The 13,777-nt window shown below is 34.9% G+C and overlaps 1 protein-coding gene across 1 annotated transcript; it reads left to right on the top strand.

Annotated features, from left to right (window-relative positions):
• Window positions 1-7,465: 7,465 nt before the first annotated feature.
• Window positions 7,466-12,838, top strand: LOTGIDRAFT_237265 (hypothetical protein; the record flags this gene model as incomplete). Its single annotated transcript, XM_009046382.1, has 3 exons — window positions 7,466-7,867; window positions 12,192-12,301; window positions 12,716-12,838. The coding sequence occupies exons 1-3, from the start codon at window positions 7,504-7,506 to the stop codon at window positions 12,836-12,838; spliced, it is 597 nt and encodes a 198-aa protein (XP_009044630.1). The 5' UTR covers window positions 7,466-7,503.
• Window positions 12,839-13,777: the final 939 nt, after the last annotated feature.

Below are 13,777 nucleotides of genomic sequence, written 5' to 3'. Positions count from 1 at the left end.
CAATACCTCTCGTGGGAATTGACAATTTGTTTTTCTGCCAAAAATCATAATTTAGTTTATCCACGTTATCAAGTGTTGAAAGTTTGTATGAATAATATTGATGTTGGAGCCAGCAGAATTTACTCTACAATCATTTTTTACACAAACGGCCTACCGTGAAATTTCTGCTATCGCTCTGCATCATATCTTGGTAATGAAAGGCAGACATTGTTTACTGAAACTACGTCGATATTGTCACGTGATCACGTGATTCTGGTGTTTTAGATATCAGAGGCTGGTCGTTCAAGACTACGAGTATATGCAAACAAAGACAATAAAAACAAAAACTTCGTACGATATCCATCCACTATGATAATAAAATGCATCATTGGTAAACCGATAGTCAAAATATAGCGTTAAATGCATATTGTTGTGCCGGAAGTAGAGAGTCTCGCCTAAGAAGACAAAACGAAATCCACCATTCTTTACCGAGACAGATTCAGCCTTACGGAAACTGCCGAAGATTGACGAATGATCTTTACAATGTCAAGCTATTGCGAAAAGCACCTTATAACTTAACTGCAATAGCCACCTTTGTGGTATCACGGAACTTTACATTTTGATTGTATTATAACGTAATACAGGAAAGATGACTATTGCAGTCAATGTATTAGACGCAGTTTACAGGCATACCATGCTAAATCTATACTTCAATCGCCAAATATGATATAGCTCGGGTAATATTCCAGAATTACAAGGACTGAGATATTACTCATAGCAAGTTTATTGTTATATGGAATTTAGCTTATGTTTTTAAAAGTGAATTAATATCAGCACAATATTGAAAACATTAGAATGTCATTGCGTTGATAAAAATATTAATTTTTGTTCGTTTAGATTGAATAGATATAAACTACCCTTCTCGAAATCTCAACCGAAAATATCTAAATTTCGACTGAAAACTGAAAACAAATTTCACAGGGATAATGTGTGTCCATGTTAATATTTCTATCAATGCAAAATCATTCTAATAAATACAGTTCTCTTTTTAAGCTGATATTCCAACTCTTATTAAAATAATCAGTAAAATTCGATATACCATTAACAAACCCGTGAAGATAGTAGACATTTAGTTGATATCACTAATTGCGAAGGGTCTTATGTGATAAAACATCAAACACTTATATTTAGTGGAATAACAAGAACCACAGACATCTTATTGAAAATTGGAATTGTGCAAATTGATGCTATCAATGCCCCCGATACACATACAATGTTTAGAAAACCTCTTTACAATCTCTTTAAGTCTAAACTATTCTATACAAATAAAGAAATCTGTATTCTAACCTACTCCCTATGGAGAGTTAAAATCAGACAGTATTGTATTTGTATTCTGTTCTCAGCAGGAATTTCTCGCTAGTTAGTTTTATTCTATATTTCACGTTCTCCTACAATTATTATTCCAATAGTAAACAGACAGCGGTAGTTTTATATTGAACGTGTCGGAATTCCATATTTGATTGACAGCTTCTGACTAAAGCGAATATAATTTATTCCTAGATCTGAACTCTCGCAAATAATCTGACATCAATTCGTCGTTTGTCATATAAATAATACGGGGTTTACGTCCCACTGACAAGTTGAATCAATGCAAATTCATAGCATACTGTAGTGTACATTGAAATTTAACGTCTTACAGGATGTAGCATGAAACGGAGCGAGTCGTAGTATATCATAACCTGACAATGAAAATCGTTCTATTCTGTGGAGTTTCTAGGGCAAATTAGTTGAGGGGGGCGAGCAGGGGCCGCAAAATTTTCCAGGCTGAAGGGGGGGGGGGGGGGGCTATGCTTTCATTTAGTAAATTTTAAAAAGATTGAAAGTGGGGTGGGGGTGGGGGTGGTCAAAGCGGGGTCAGCCTCTTCCCCCCCCCCCCTTCCAAACCCTTTATAGTTATGCCATTGGTTCTAATCCCGACAATCAATAAATCACACTAGAAGCCTCATAGAGTCGGCATTGCACATATATGGGTATCTCACATACAAGTCTCAGAACAATTTTCTGCTAGTGCCAACTGGGTTTGTCAACTCGGCATCCTTTTCACATAGCGAATAATGTGTTGTATGAAGTGTACAGGAAACAGTAGTAGGTGCTCGTGAACTCAATAGTCGCAATCCAAGACCTGGAGAGACCTGAAACCCCATGATTTTGTTCTTCTTCCTGACGAATATGATGTCACTCTAGAACTGGTTGTGTCAACTCTACGTCCATTCCACAGAGTTTACATTGCTCATATAGGTAGCCTGTTTTGTTTATCATTATTTTAGTAGTCATAGCTTTTACATTACATTTTTGGAATTAAATCGGTTTTCTAACTCAGCATATCTTCACATCGTTCAATTTGGTAATTTTTTCTGTTTTGGTATAAGCACCATGCAACCCGTTTGATTGATAGTTAAAATTGTTTAAGTTGAAACTAAAATAGTTTTACGTGTTATTTTATAGTATAAACACGTGTTAAGATGATTATTATATGTATTCTACATCAATTAGATATAATCTAGAACTGTTTTAAACCGCATAATGGTTGAGAATTTGGTTTTTAAATATTAAATTCACGTTGTTAAGGTACTGTGATAAATATATGCAATGTTAGCTAAAAACTGGTGAATTTTAATACTCATTATATATAGATACTTGTGTAATAAATATGTGCTTTTATAATAAAAAATTTTATATGAATACTGGCAAGGCTATACATAAACTTCACAAGTCATAACGATCTGAACAACAAAAAGAAACACGAAATCAATAATAACAGTTTGGCAATATATTGGTAGCAGCACATAAACCATTCATACGAGGAAGTATTGCATTCCCAAACAGTACGGTAAAAACTGACAAGATATAGAACTGATAGGGCTATATATACGCAATCTAAAAAAGGTCGAAAAATGACTATTGTACTCAAATAATCCAATATGACAGAATTTCTACGATTACTGGCAATGTTGTTTTTAAACTTTGTATACACTTCTTGTAATATATCACTGGATGTTTCCTTTCGTGGGGTTTTTTCTGCTAATTACGTTCTGACAGCATATTCTTGAATTGAGATTTACCCAAACATCGTAAGTTGCTGCTTGCCAACCAAGACTATAATATAGGCTTCTATTTTCTTTCGTATTGCCTATCCTACACCTTACGCAGTGCTGGACCTAGAACTAAACATCTGTCACTATTCCTGGCTCTAATAGTTATTTGGACAGATGTCTTGCTGGTCCATTATCAAATATCCATCTGAGGCTGGATTAGAGGCAGATGTTTCGGACTACGCTGTACCGTACCTCGTCTATTCCCATCGTAACCGAAACATCTGTCTCTATCCCAGACTCTAATAGCTATTTGGACAGATGTCTTGCTGGTCCAATATCAAATATCCATCTGAGGCTGGATTAGAGGCAGATGTTTCGGACTACGCTGTACCGTACCTCGTCTATTCCCATCGTAACCGAAACATCTGTCTCTATCCCAGACTCTAATAGTTATTTGGACAGATGTCTTGCTGGTCCAATATCAAATATCCATCTGAGGCTGGATTAGAGGCAGATGTTTCGGACTACGCTGTACCGTACCTCGTCTATTCCCATCGTAACCGAAACATCTGTCTCTATCCCAGACTCTAATAGCTATTTGGACAGATGTCTTGCTGGTCCAATATCAAATATCCATCTGAGGCTGGATTAGAGGCAGATGTTTCGGACTACGCTGTACCGTACCTCGTCTATTCCCATCGTAACCGAAACATCTGTCTCTATCCCAGACTCTAATAGCTATTTGGACAGATGTCGGCTGGTGTTACTTTCCATAGGTTCGAGATTTTTAAACATATTTAGAAACCTCGGATCTACCAAACCCAGGTATATTTGGAAAGATAAATATATTTGTGTAATTCAGTCATACCATCATTTTCGCCTAACACCATTTATGTCACGTCCCGGGTCCCACCAAAGTTTTGTTTATCGAAACTTGACTCATATCGGCCAGCCAAAAGTTTAAAGGTCACGGTGTCACGTGATACTAAGAAAGGTAATTTAACAATATGTTGGAAAAAACGCATCTTCGGAGGTGTGAAAAATCCCCATTTAACAGGGCCTATTTTTCTGACACTACTCTAGCAGACAACTGTCAAAATATCCATCAGAGGCTGGAATAGAGGCAGATGTTTCGGACTAACCTAAACTGTAATTCACAATTCGTATCGATGTACACGCGGCTTTAGTCTTGGCAATTCCTTCAGAACTCAAGTACTATGAATCAGTTTTTTTTACACTTACTATGATTTTTTTGTGAATTTGAGTAGAAACTGACGACGAGATAATGATATTAGCGGATGCCACTTATTTTCGGAACTTGAAAAGACTCGATGAACCACAGAAGAACGAGAATATAAATCATCTTTTCTACTTCATGAAAAGTGAATTAAAATCTCTCCAACTATGTTCTTATAGAATTTCGGGAACTCTGGTAAAATAGTTTAGTGTCATTGTAAATTATACATCTCATCAATAAAACTACTTCCATATATAACTAGGCGAGGTGTAGGGGAAAATTGAAGGGAGATGGGGGGAGGGTCGAACTTCAGTGCTTGTTTTTGCAAATAAAAGTTATGGTACCACGAGGAAGATTTTCCAATTCGCGTAGCGTTGGTAAGAATTGAAAGGGGGAGATTTGTTTAACCTAATTTGACTAATGCGGATTTAATTTGATTAGACTAAAATACAATTGATTATTATCATGATTGAAAGGATTTGAAACTATAACACCAGCTATCTACCTAAATCATAAGACGATATAGCACTAATATAGACTAATTATACTAATATTATATAGACTGAGTTTCGTGTAAACGTCTTATTAAGATGACGAATGGTCTGAACCATAAAATTGGTTTCGTGGTGTAGTTTTTAGTGTCGACCAATATGTTGTTAAAGACTATTCAAATGAATGGAAATGTTGGATATGATTTTTATTTGTCAGTAAAACAGTTTGAGATGAGGAAGTATAAAACTATTGATATAAACTACAGCGGTTTGGTCCTTGTGGATTAATTCGACGATTTCCTCCGGAATTCCACCAACTGACAGAATATTGTGAACCATCGATTCGACATAAAGCATGACTTTACTACTGGAGGTTTACTGCGAGGAAATAAACTATAGTATGGGAAGCAGGCCAATTTTTCGTTGAATGAGATGGTGTTTTAAGACTAGAGTTTAGTTTTGATGATCGAAAGCACAAACCGAGGAGGAGAAACTATCGTGAAATAGCGAAGTACGTGTATACACCGTGTGAATTTAATTTACATGAGAAGCCAGCCAATTTCTGTTTGAATAGAGGATGAAGTTGTGTTTAGGCTAGTGATCATAGGAAGAAATGCAAACACAAACCGAGGACGGGACGATATCGTGCATTTTCGGAATAGCATACTGCTAGGACAGATCATTTCTTCTTTGACTGAGAAAGAATTTAGTTTGTGTTCTGAAACGACAGTATTCAGTTTTAATAAACGAAAGCACAGACCGGGGACAAGTAAATATTGTGAAATATCAAAAATAGAGGAGTATGAAGTGAGGGAAAATAACTATAGTGAAGAAAGCTAGCCAATTTCTAATAAGATAAAATTGAGATTGTGTTTCGAGACTAAGTGTTCAGTTTTACTAACGAAAGCAGGTACACAAGTCTTCGATAAAAAAAATCTACCAATTGTGCGTGATGATTTTACAGATTGGAAAACTCTTTTATGAATAGGATAAGAGTGTAATCACCTTGTGCGTCTAGACCCGATTTATTTCAAACCTAACATAAGCAAATTCAGATATCAATACAATTGTTATAGTGCGACTGTGATTTTCTATTTAAACTGGTGATTGTTTGTGTTCAGGGAATACAACTACAAAGCCTTCTTGGAAATTAAGAGCCATTTAAATGCAATGAGAATCTATTCTTCTGATTCCAAATCGTTACCGTGGATTTTTATTATCAGTATTCAGTGCAACCAGGACATTATTTGGATTATGTCGACGACCAACGATGGTAACGATAGTCATACAAAAAAAGAGAACAGATCAGTATTAAAAATACATCTATAACTTGCAGTGTTATTAGTTTAGCTATCCCAAGGGAAATTAGCTATATTTGGATGCAGTCAATGCAACGAAAACAATCATTGCATTGAGAAAAAGGGTCGCTGCTGATTTAGTTAAACTCTAATGACTTTGTGTCCTCCAGGGAAACCAAGTGTTCGTTGAAACGACATTTACAACTAACGAATAAGTCAAAGACGTTGGAATATTTTGAGTATATAATAGGCTTATGACATGTAATAATAGTTTGTAAGGCGTTTTTCTGCCCATCACTTCGAAATGAAATTACTGAAAAATCAGAAGGAACGAAAATATAAAAAGGTAACTCCCTCAAAAAAATTACTTCGCTAATGTGACAAAACTTATTTTCTTTTCAAAACTTCAGAAAGTGTTCTAGATGTTCAAAGGTAACGGTTTCGAAAGATGATAAAGAAATGTGATATTATTAATTTCTCTGTGGAAGTTTGAGGAAATTGTTCATACTATTAGATGCAGCAGTCTCGAAAGTAAAAGTTTTTTGTACACCGATAGAGGGACCTACAACGACTTGACGCTTTCGAATTGTTGTGCTGTGTTCGATTCAATCGACGAGAAACTGTTTTCTGTTGAGAAGTCAAATATTTGCCAACAATTTATCCCACAATAAGGTAGAGAATCGACTAACAGCAGTGGTTCTTTAAAGGAATATCTCTGAATGCAGGTTTGAGTGTGTAGTTAGATATTGGCCTTAAGTGGATTGGGATATTTTGGAAAACGTGCTTAATCTATTACAATAAGTTACTCCGTCGTTAATCAATAGAACCAAGTAATTTTCATTGAGTAAACTTTCCGGATTCTGCTATCGGTTATTATCTATTTGATAAATCTGGAAATTTCAATTAGAAGATCATGGAATACCATTAAGTATACCCTCTCGGGTCTGCAATCGAGTAATGTGAATAATTCAAACCACTGTAATCCCTATGAATAAACCATCTGATAACAAGGAATTATTGTGCTATCCATGTAAATAATGATGATAGTGTGATTCCAGTGTGATACATGGATTGAGTAATTCCAATAGAGGGGTTTGAGCCGACACCGGACCGACTCACGACGGCACCGGACCAAGTTTCGGACTACTGGCACCAGACCGCATAGTAGAAAGTTGTGGATGTAGATACTTGAAATTTTGTGGTGAATCAAGCTTAACAAGTGGATATAAAAGTGTGCTATTTTTTATTTAAGTCAAAGGAGTTTAATAGTTCAAGTTGTAATATGCGCGTGTATTATAGATACGCTTAATGATTTCTGTGTATTGTTTTACAGTTTTGGTTAATGTTGTGAGTTAGATTTCACGTGTCTTCTGGTTGACGTAAAAAAATTACAGCGCGGGAAAATGTTGCCGCCAATTTTACTACTGTGGACGTTACTGTCCGTTATGGTAGCAGGTGCTTGTACGTTTACATTTCTGCAACCGTTCTGGATACAACATGTAGATTGCGTTCATGCGTTTGGAATGGTGAGCTACTGTTATTTGGATTCATTGTTTGAAAATAAACGAGAAATATGTACAGCCTATGGCGGGTATTATCACGTGGGTAATATCCCTTCCGGGGCGTGGCAAGCCGCCTGTGTACTGTACGGTGTGGGATGCATATTAATGTGCTTATCAGCATTTTTAGCATTATGTACAATAGGAATGGTTAAAACTCATCATAAAAAATTCTCACTGCTGTCGGGATATTTACAGGCTGTCGCAGGTTGGTATCATTTTTCTTAAAAGAAAGTAAGGCGTAAACTCCATTTTATTTAATCTTCAATTTTAACTTAATTTTGGAATCAATGAAATTAGTATCATCAATAAAAATAAAACTCTATTCGATACTTTAACTTAGATTTAAAAGATACGAAATAAGAAACTATACTGAAATAAAACAGTTAAAATTCAGTAGGAAGTAAAACTTCATGGAATTAAATCTTTTAGTTATTAGAACAGAAGAATCTAGTAAAGAGAAGTTAGATGTAAAACTCCATTCCCTAAATTAAGATTGATAAAGATCATCTGTTAAAGAAATAGAATAACATTTTTATCGTTTTGAGAATACCACCATTCATCACCTAGTAACTAAATACCGATTGTGTCTTCTCAATATCCAATATACATACTGAAACAATTCTACCAATTATTATTGTTATCTTTACAATTCGTCAAAATAATACAAAACACACCAAAGATATTCATAACTTTCTAAAAAACAGAATTACTGTTTCTGCAATTCGTCAAAATGTTTAGGAAATACTAAAATAATACTAAAGATAATCATATCTTTCTAAAAAACGAATCTACTATTTCTACAATTCGTCAAAATCTTCCAGATAAAACAACAATTATCTACCTGATTTCATCAAAATACCAGGTAATAATAACAAAATATACAATAGAATAAAATAGAGTAGTTTGACAAAACGTTAAACGAAATTATTGGTTATTAGAAGCTAAAGTTCTAGCTTTTTAGATTTAGAAGGGATAAGGTTGTTTACCGGCTGATAAAATGCAGTTTTATTCAGGTATCCGTATTACTTTTCAGAATTAAAATTTCACCGATTGTTCCTCAATTCAACTAAAACACGCCATTGAGGTTAGATTTCACAGATAATTGGGTGGGTCTCGAATGCCCACAGCTCTACCGCCCTTACCGGAAATAAAACAAAAGCGCTAAAATGAGTATCGTTTAATTTAAGGATCGCAGATTTTCATCCTACAAAACGAAAGTAGTCAATTTGGCGGCATTTTTGTTGACGTTAATATTATGGAATCAAAATTATTTTAAAAATGAAACGAAACAAATGAATATGTCTTTTCTTGGTCTAAGATATATTTCCTCACATGGTTCAAATCAAATAAACAATAATCCATCTTCACCTCCAAAATTAAAATGGAACACACAATAAAACGTAAGAAAAATCTAGAAATTTATTACGATCACGACCAGGAGTCGTTTGATTTTCAGAATTACATCCTTTAACTTTTTTGTCGTCTGCGTCATGGACAATCAAGGCGAAGGACTCATTTAAGCGCATTTGTTTTTATTTCCGCAAGGTGTGGTAGTGACGGTTAGCAATTAAAACCCGCCTCAGATAATTCAATTACTATGGGGTTGATGGAAAGAAAGAAAATGAAATGATTTATTCAGGGTAGCAAAGCTTTGGAATGTCCAATAAGTACGATGTTGCCCTCTTTTTTCGTTTAGTATCATGCCAAACTCTTTCTGTATACTTCGCTATAAAAACAACAATGATATCAGAAAGGTAATAATGTTACCTATTAGAATTTCAAACAATATCTATATCGATATCACATATTGGTTAGTGTGAAACGCCCTTAGTTTCAGATTTAAGAATTGTTAAGTGCTTGAAATGATTCCAGAGTTTTGTATCGCCTTTGTAAGTGTATCAGGGGCACTTAGATCTCCAACCTTTATTGGTTGGCACCATTTCGATTTCCAGTTTGATTTTGGCAACTCTTGTATTCATCCACAAACCATATACCAACCGGATATGACGGTGCTGCACACCACCCGTTTCTGTTTTTGAAGACATGCTTTATGGCTTCAAGATGTGCTGTGTATGGGTGGTCTCTTTATTCTTATGCTTTTTGTACTATCTGTACAGATACCAAGCAGTTTTTTTGTTTCATATGCTTATACACAAGACATGCGTACACTTCTGCTTCTGGTACACCTGAATCCATATATATTATATAATATTATTTTGGTTTATATATTGTTATGAAAGAATTATAACTATAGGTCTAAATTGTGTTTCACGTGTTCGTAAGAGGTGCTCAAACTTGTCGAACTTTTGATGCCACTCACCGCTTGAAAATTGACAAATAGCTATTACAAGTCTTGCTTTTGTTTCACATGCTCATATCTTGTCGAACTTTTGATGTCACTCACTGCTTGTTTTCTCAACTCAGCATTCATATCGGGTATATCTTATATTTAAAATGTTATATTGGTATTTATGTTGTAATAGGAAGTCCATTATATCATTATGTATGAGATATATGGCGAGTCTAATTAGGACATTAATCAAGAGTAATTAAGACCTGGCAGATAATATAGAACATAATAACACTATTATATACTACTAGATATCTCTGGTATTAATAACAGTTCCTTGCCAAATGCCATTATTGATAGTTTGGCTACTGGATTTAAACCTAAAGCCGGGTTCATACAATACGTTTTGAACATTAAGTGTAAGCTTAAAGAGATTGTAAAGTTTTCTAAAATTCTAACTAACGCGTTTTATTACGTCACTAGAGGGGATCTACCGGAAGTTACTAATGATATCTATGCAGTTCCCCTCTAGTGTTATTTTTAGTGGAATTGCATGAACCACAGAATGAAAATTGGAATGTTTCATATTGAAGCTATCATTGTCCCCGATACACATAGAAAGTTTAGAAAACCTCTTAACACTCCCTTTAATGAATTCATAAAATTTTAGCTTTAACGTCCTATTTTTCTGCTGATTGGACTGACAGAGAAGGGCAACGCAAAGTAGTGTGTTATATCTTGGGACATTTTGCCAGGCCATTAACCAAATCTTTTTCGAATCACAAATGCCGAGGGGTCTTTAAAGCACAAGTCTGTTGGACACGGGCCTCGGGTAAATATCTCATCCCCAATACAAAACGTTTTTTCTGTATCAAAATTTCAATTCAGAATACAATCTGCAAGGTATGGTTGTATACAAAAATTTCATATCATGCCAAAAGTAGAAAATAAAACACTATTGAATCCAATCAGATAATAACAGATTTTTTTCCCAGACATTTGAATTCCATGACTTCTTTCAATATAAATTCTTTATCAACAGGCTCACGAAAAGTTCCAAAAATTCCCATTCCAGTATAAATTAAAGCAAATTTATCAAAAAACTGCTAACAATGCCGTATTACCGAGCCACTGTAAAAACATAGAAGTATTTTCACTACTAACTTTTTTCTCAAATACCAAGTTCAAGTTACCGTTTTTTCTAAAAGAAGAAATCAATTTCAACCTAAAGACTTTTTAATTTGCTGATGCTGTGAAAATGTTTGAAAACGCAGAAAATGTTAAAGATAATTACTGGTAAACCTGCGTTAATGGACATTCCACAGAGATATAATTACAGTGAAACCTGTTTTAACAGGACCCCCTACTGACATGTAATTACTTTGCTTCATCGTTAGCGATTTGGTTAAAGTCACAGTTCGTACAAATTTACATGGTATTCATTAGAAAAATTATATCACAATCATAATGAAAAAGTTTTTGAAATCGGACTTTGTTTGAAACAAAATGTGACTGACATCTAATGAAGTTCATTAGATAAAGCTAACTCTTTTATGAAATTACGTATGGTTCTTTCATGGAAATAAGACACACGAACGTAGTTCGCAGCCATTTTGAATCTCTTTCTCGACTTAATATGTGGAATTTTGAGGAAGCCTCTAATATCCCAACTTAGCTTTCCAATTACATTTAAAGTTTTAAATGTGGCATTAAATGTATTTTAAAGGCTTTCTTGAAATATTATAGTCTTTTTTAAGAATTCGACTTATTAAGTCGAGGACTAGATTCAAAATGGCTGTGAGCTACGTTTGTGTGTGTTATTTCCATATAAGAACCATTCGTAGTTTTGTATGGTATTACTCTCTTTAATGACATCAATGGATAAGTAAAATTGACTTTATAATATCATCAAAACCCTTATCAATACTGTTACTCACCAGGAGAGAAAGTTCACAATTCTATTTTGTTTAAAGCTGGCAAACATTCCACTTTATTTTAAAGGGATATAGTCACTTAAATTATTTTACGTCTGATCTGGTAGAACTGCGTTTGATTAAAGTTTCCCTTTGAAATACACCTTTTAACATGCCTTTTCCCCATGATGCTTCAGCGTTACGGACTAAAACATGGCGTAGCTCTGTCAATTCCCAAATGGTGCTGAACATTGTAATATTAAAGTACATTTAATATCTCAAGAGGCTGTTAAATAGATAATAAATCATTATTTTTCTACTTTCAGTTTTGGTAATGGCTGCCGGTCTACTGATCTATCCTCTCGGACTAAACTCGCCATTTTTCCGGCATTATTGTGGTGAAGATTCGGCGCCATTTTATTTTGGACAATGTGTGGTGGGATGGAGCTATATGTTAGGGATAATGTCCACTGCACTATCAATATTCTGCCCCTTTCTTTCCCAATACACCGATATGAAATCGTCGGAACTATTTTCATGATAACGGAAATCATCGTACGTTAACGAGGTCAAACGGAATGTTACGGAACTAAACGATAGATCTGTGACATGAGATGTTGGCGTTTGTTGGTGTAATGTAGGTTGTGCAAGCGAGTATCATTTAAACTCAGCGATGAAAACAATGGTATATCATGTGTAAGATGAAAACTTCCAGAACTAGGCATTGCTAACGAAGAGGAACCGGAAAATAACGAGGTTAACCGGATAGGGACGACCATTGTCGAAGTCGATGTTGATAGAATTTGCGTGAATTTGATTTCTCTGATGAAAATGAACGAAATTCATACAGGCAGAATTGAATCGTGTTGTCAGTCACATTTTTACAGGAAATCCCCAAAGATTATCATATAGGAACGGAAATGTTCGAGTTTTAACGCAAAGTAACGAAAATGAACAGTTTGATGTTACGTGAAGGAAATGAACGAGTATTAACGAAATTTAGCCGTAAATAGGCGGAAATGAGCGAATTACGCCTTTTGACAATTTGTTGACGTTGATTAGACTGCTACGAAAATACTGTTACGAAAATAAACGACATTAATCGGAAGGTCGTTAAATGGAATCTGTTCCGGTATAGGGATAATAAGAGTTTTAACTTAACGAGTATAAAGTTGTTGTTTGATTGTGATATATTTTGTGTAAAATGTGCAATATTTAATCATTTTTATAAATTCCCATTTACCTGTTGAATTTTACCTGAGGTAATTATTATGAACAACATTTCAAATATAAGCGATATATTTGAAGCGTTAAGGATTAAACTGGATGGTTTGAGGCTGAAAACAGTAACAGAATGTTCCAAAATGCATTCTGTCTTCGGCGATATTCCAACAGCAACGAATATAAGCGGATCAGGTCGCGCGCGACCATGCTTACTCTTTCCGAAACATCTGATTATACTTCACATTGGAGGAGTACACAACTATACAACTTTTACTCTCGATTTTACCTGGTTCGTCCCTTAAAGACAATGATTCGTTACATTTATTATAGATGTATATTTTACTTTACTTCACGGAAAGTGCAGAAAGTTGCGGAAAGGGTTATCCTATCGCTATGAATATTTGCAGATAACTGGTTGCAGGCAATAGCGACGATTACCTATGCTAATCTTAATGTGATGTCACATAGGCGGATTTAAACGAGGTTTAGTCGGAGAGTGACGAACATTTACGATAAACAGTTGGCATGAAGTAAACCGTGCAAGACACACTCTCTTATACAGATACGAATGATGCTGAATACTTTTGTTGTTGGTCTTTATACATAGTGCTCAAAGATAATTTTATAATGAATATATTATGTTTCCTTTGGTTGGAAATATATTTTTATTAAAGTGGCCCTCGCACTA

This window comes from Lottia gigantea (assembly GCF_000327385.1).
Source record: "Lottia gigantea unplaced genomic scaffold LOTGIsca_100, whole genome shotgun sequence".
Taxonomy (NCBI): Eukaryota; Metazoa; Mollusca; class Gastropoda; family Lottiidae; genus Lottia; species Lottia gigantea.
This window is presented reverse-complemented; position numbering and strand designations above follow the sequence as displayed.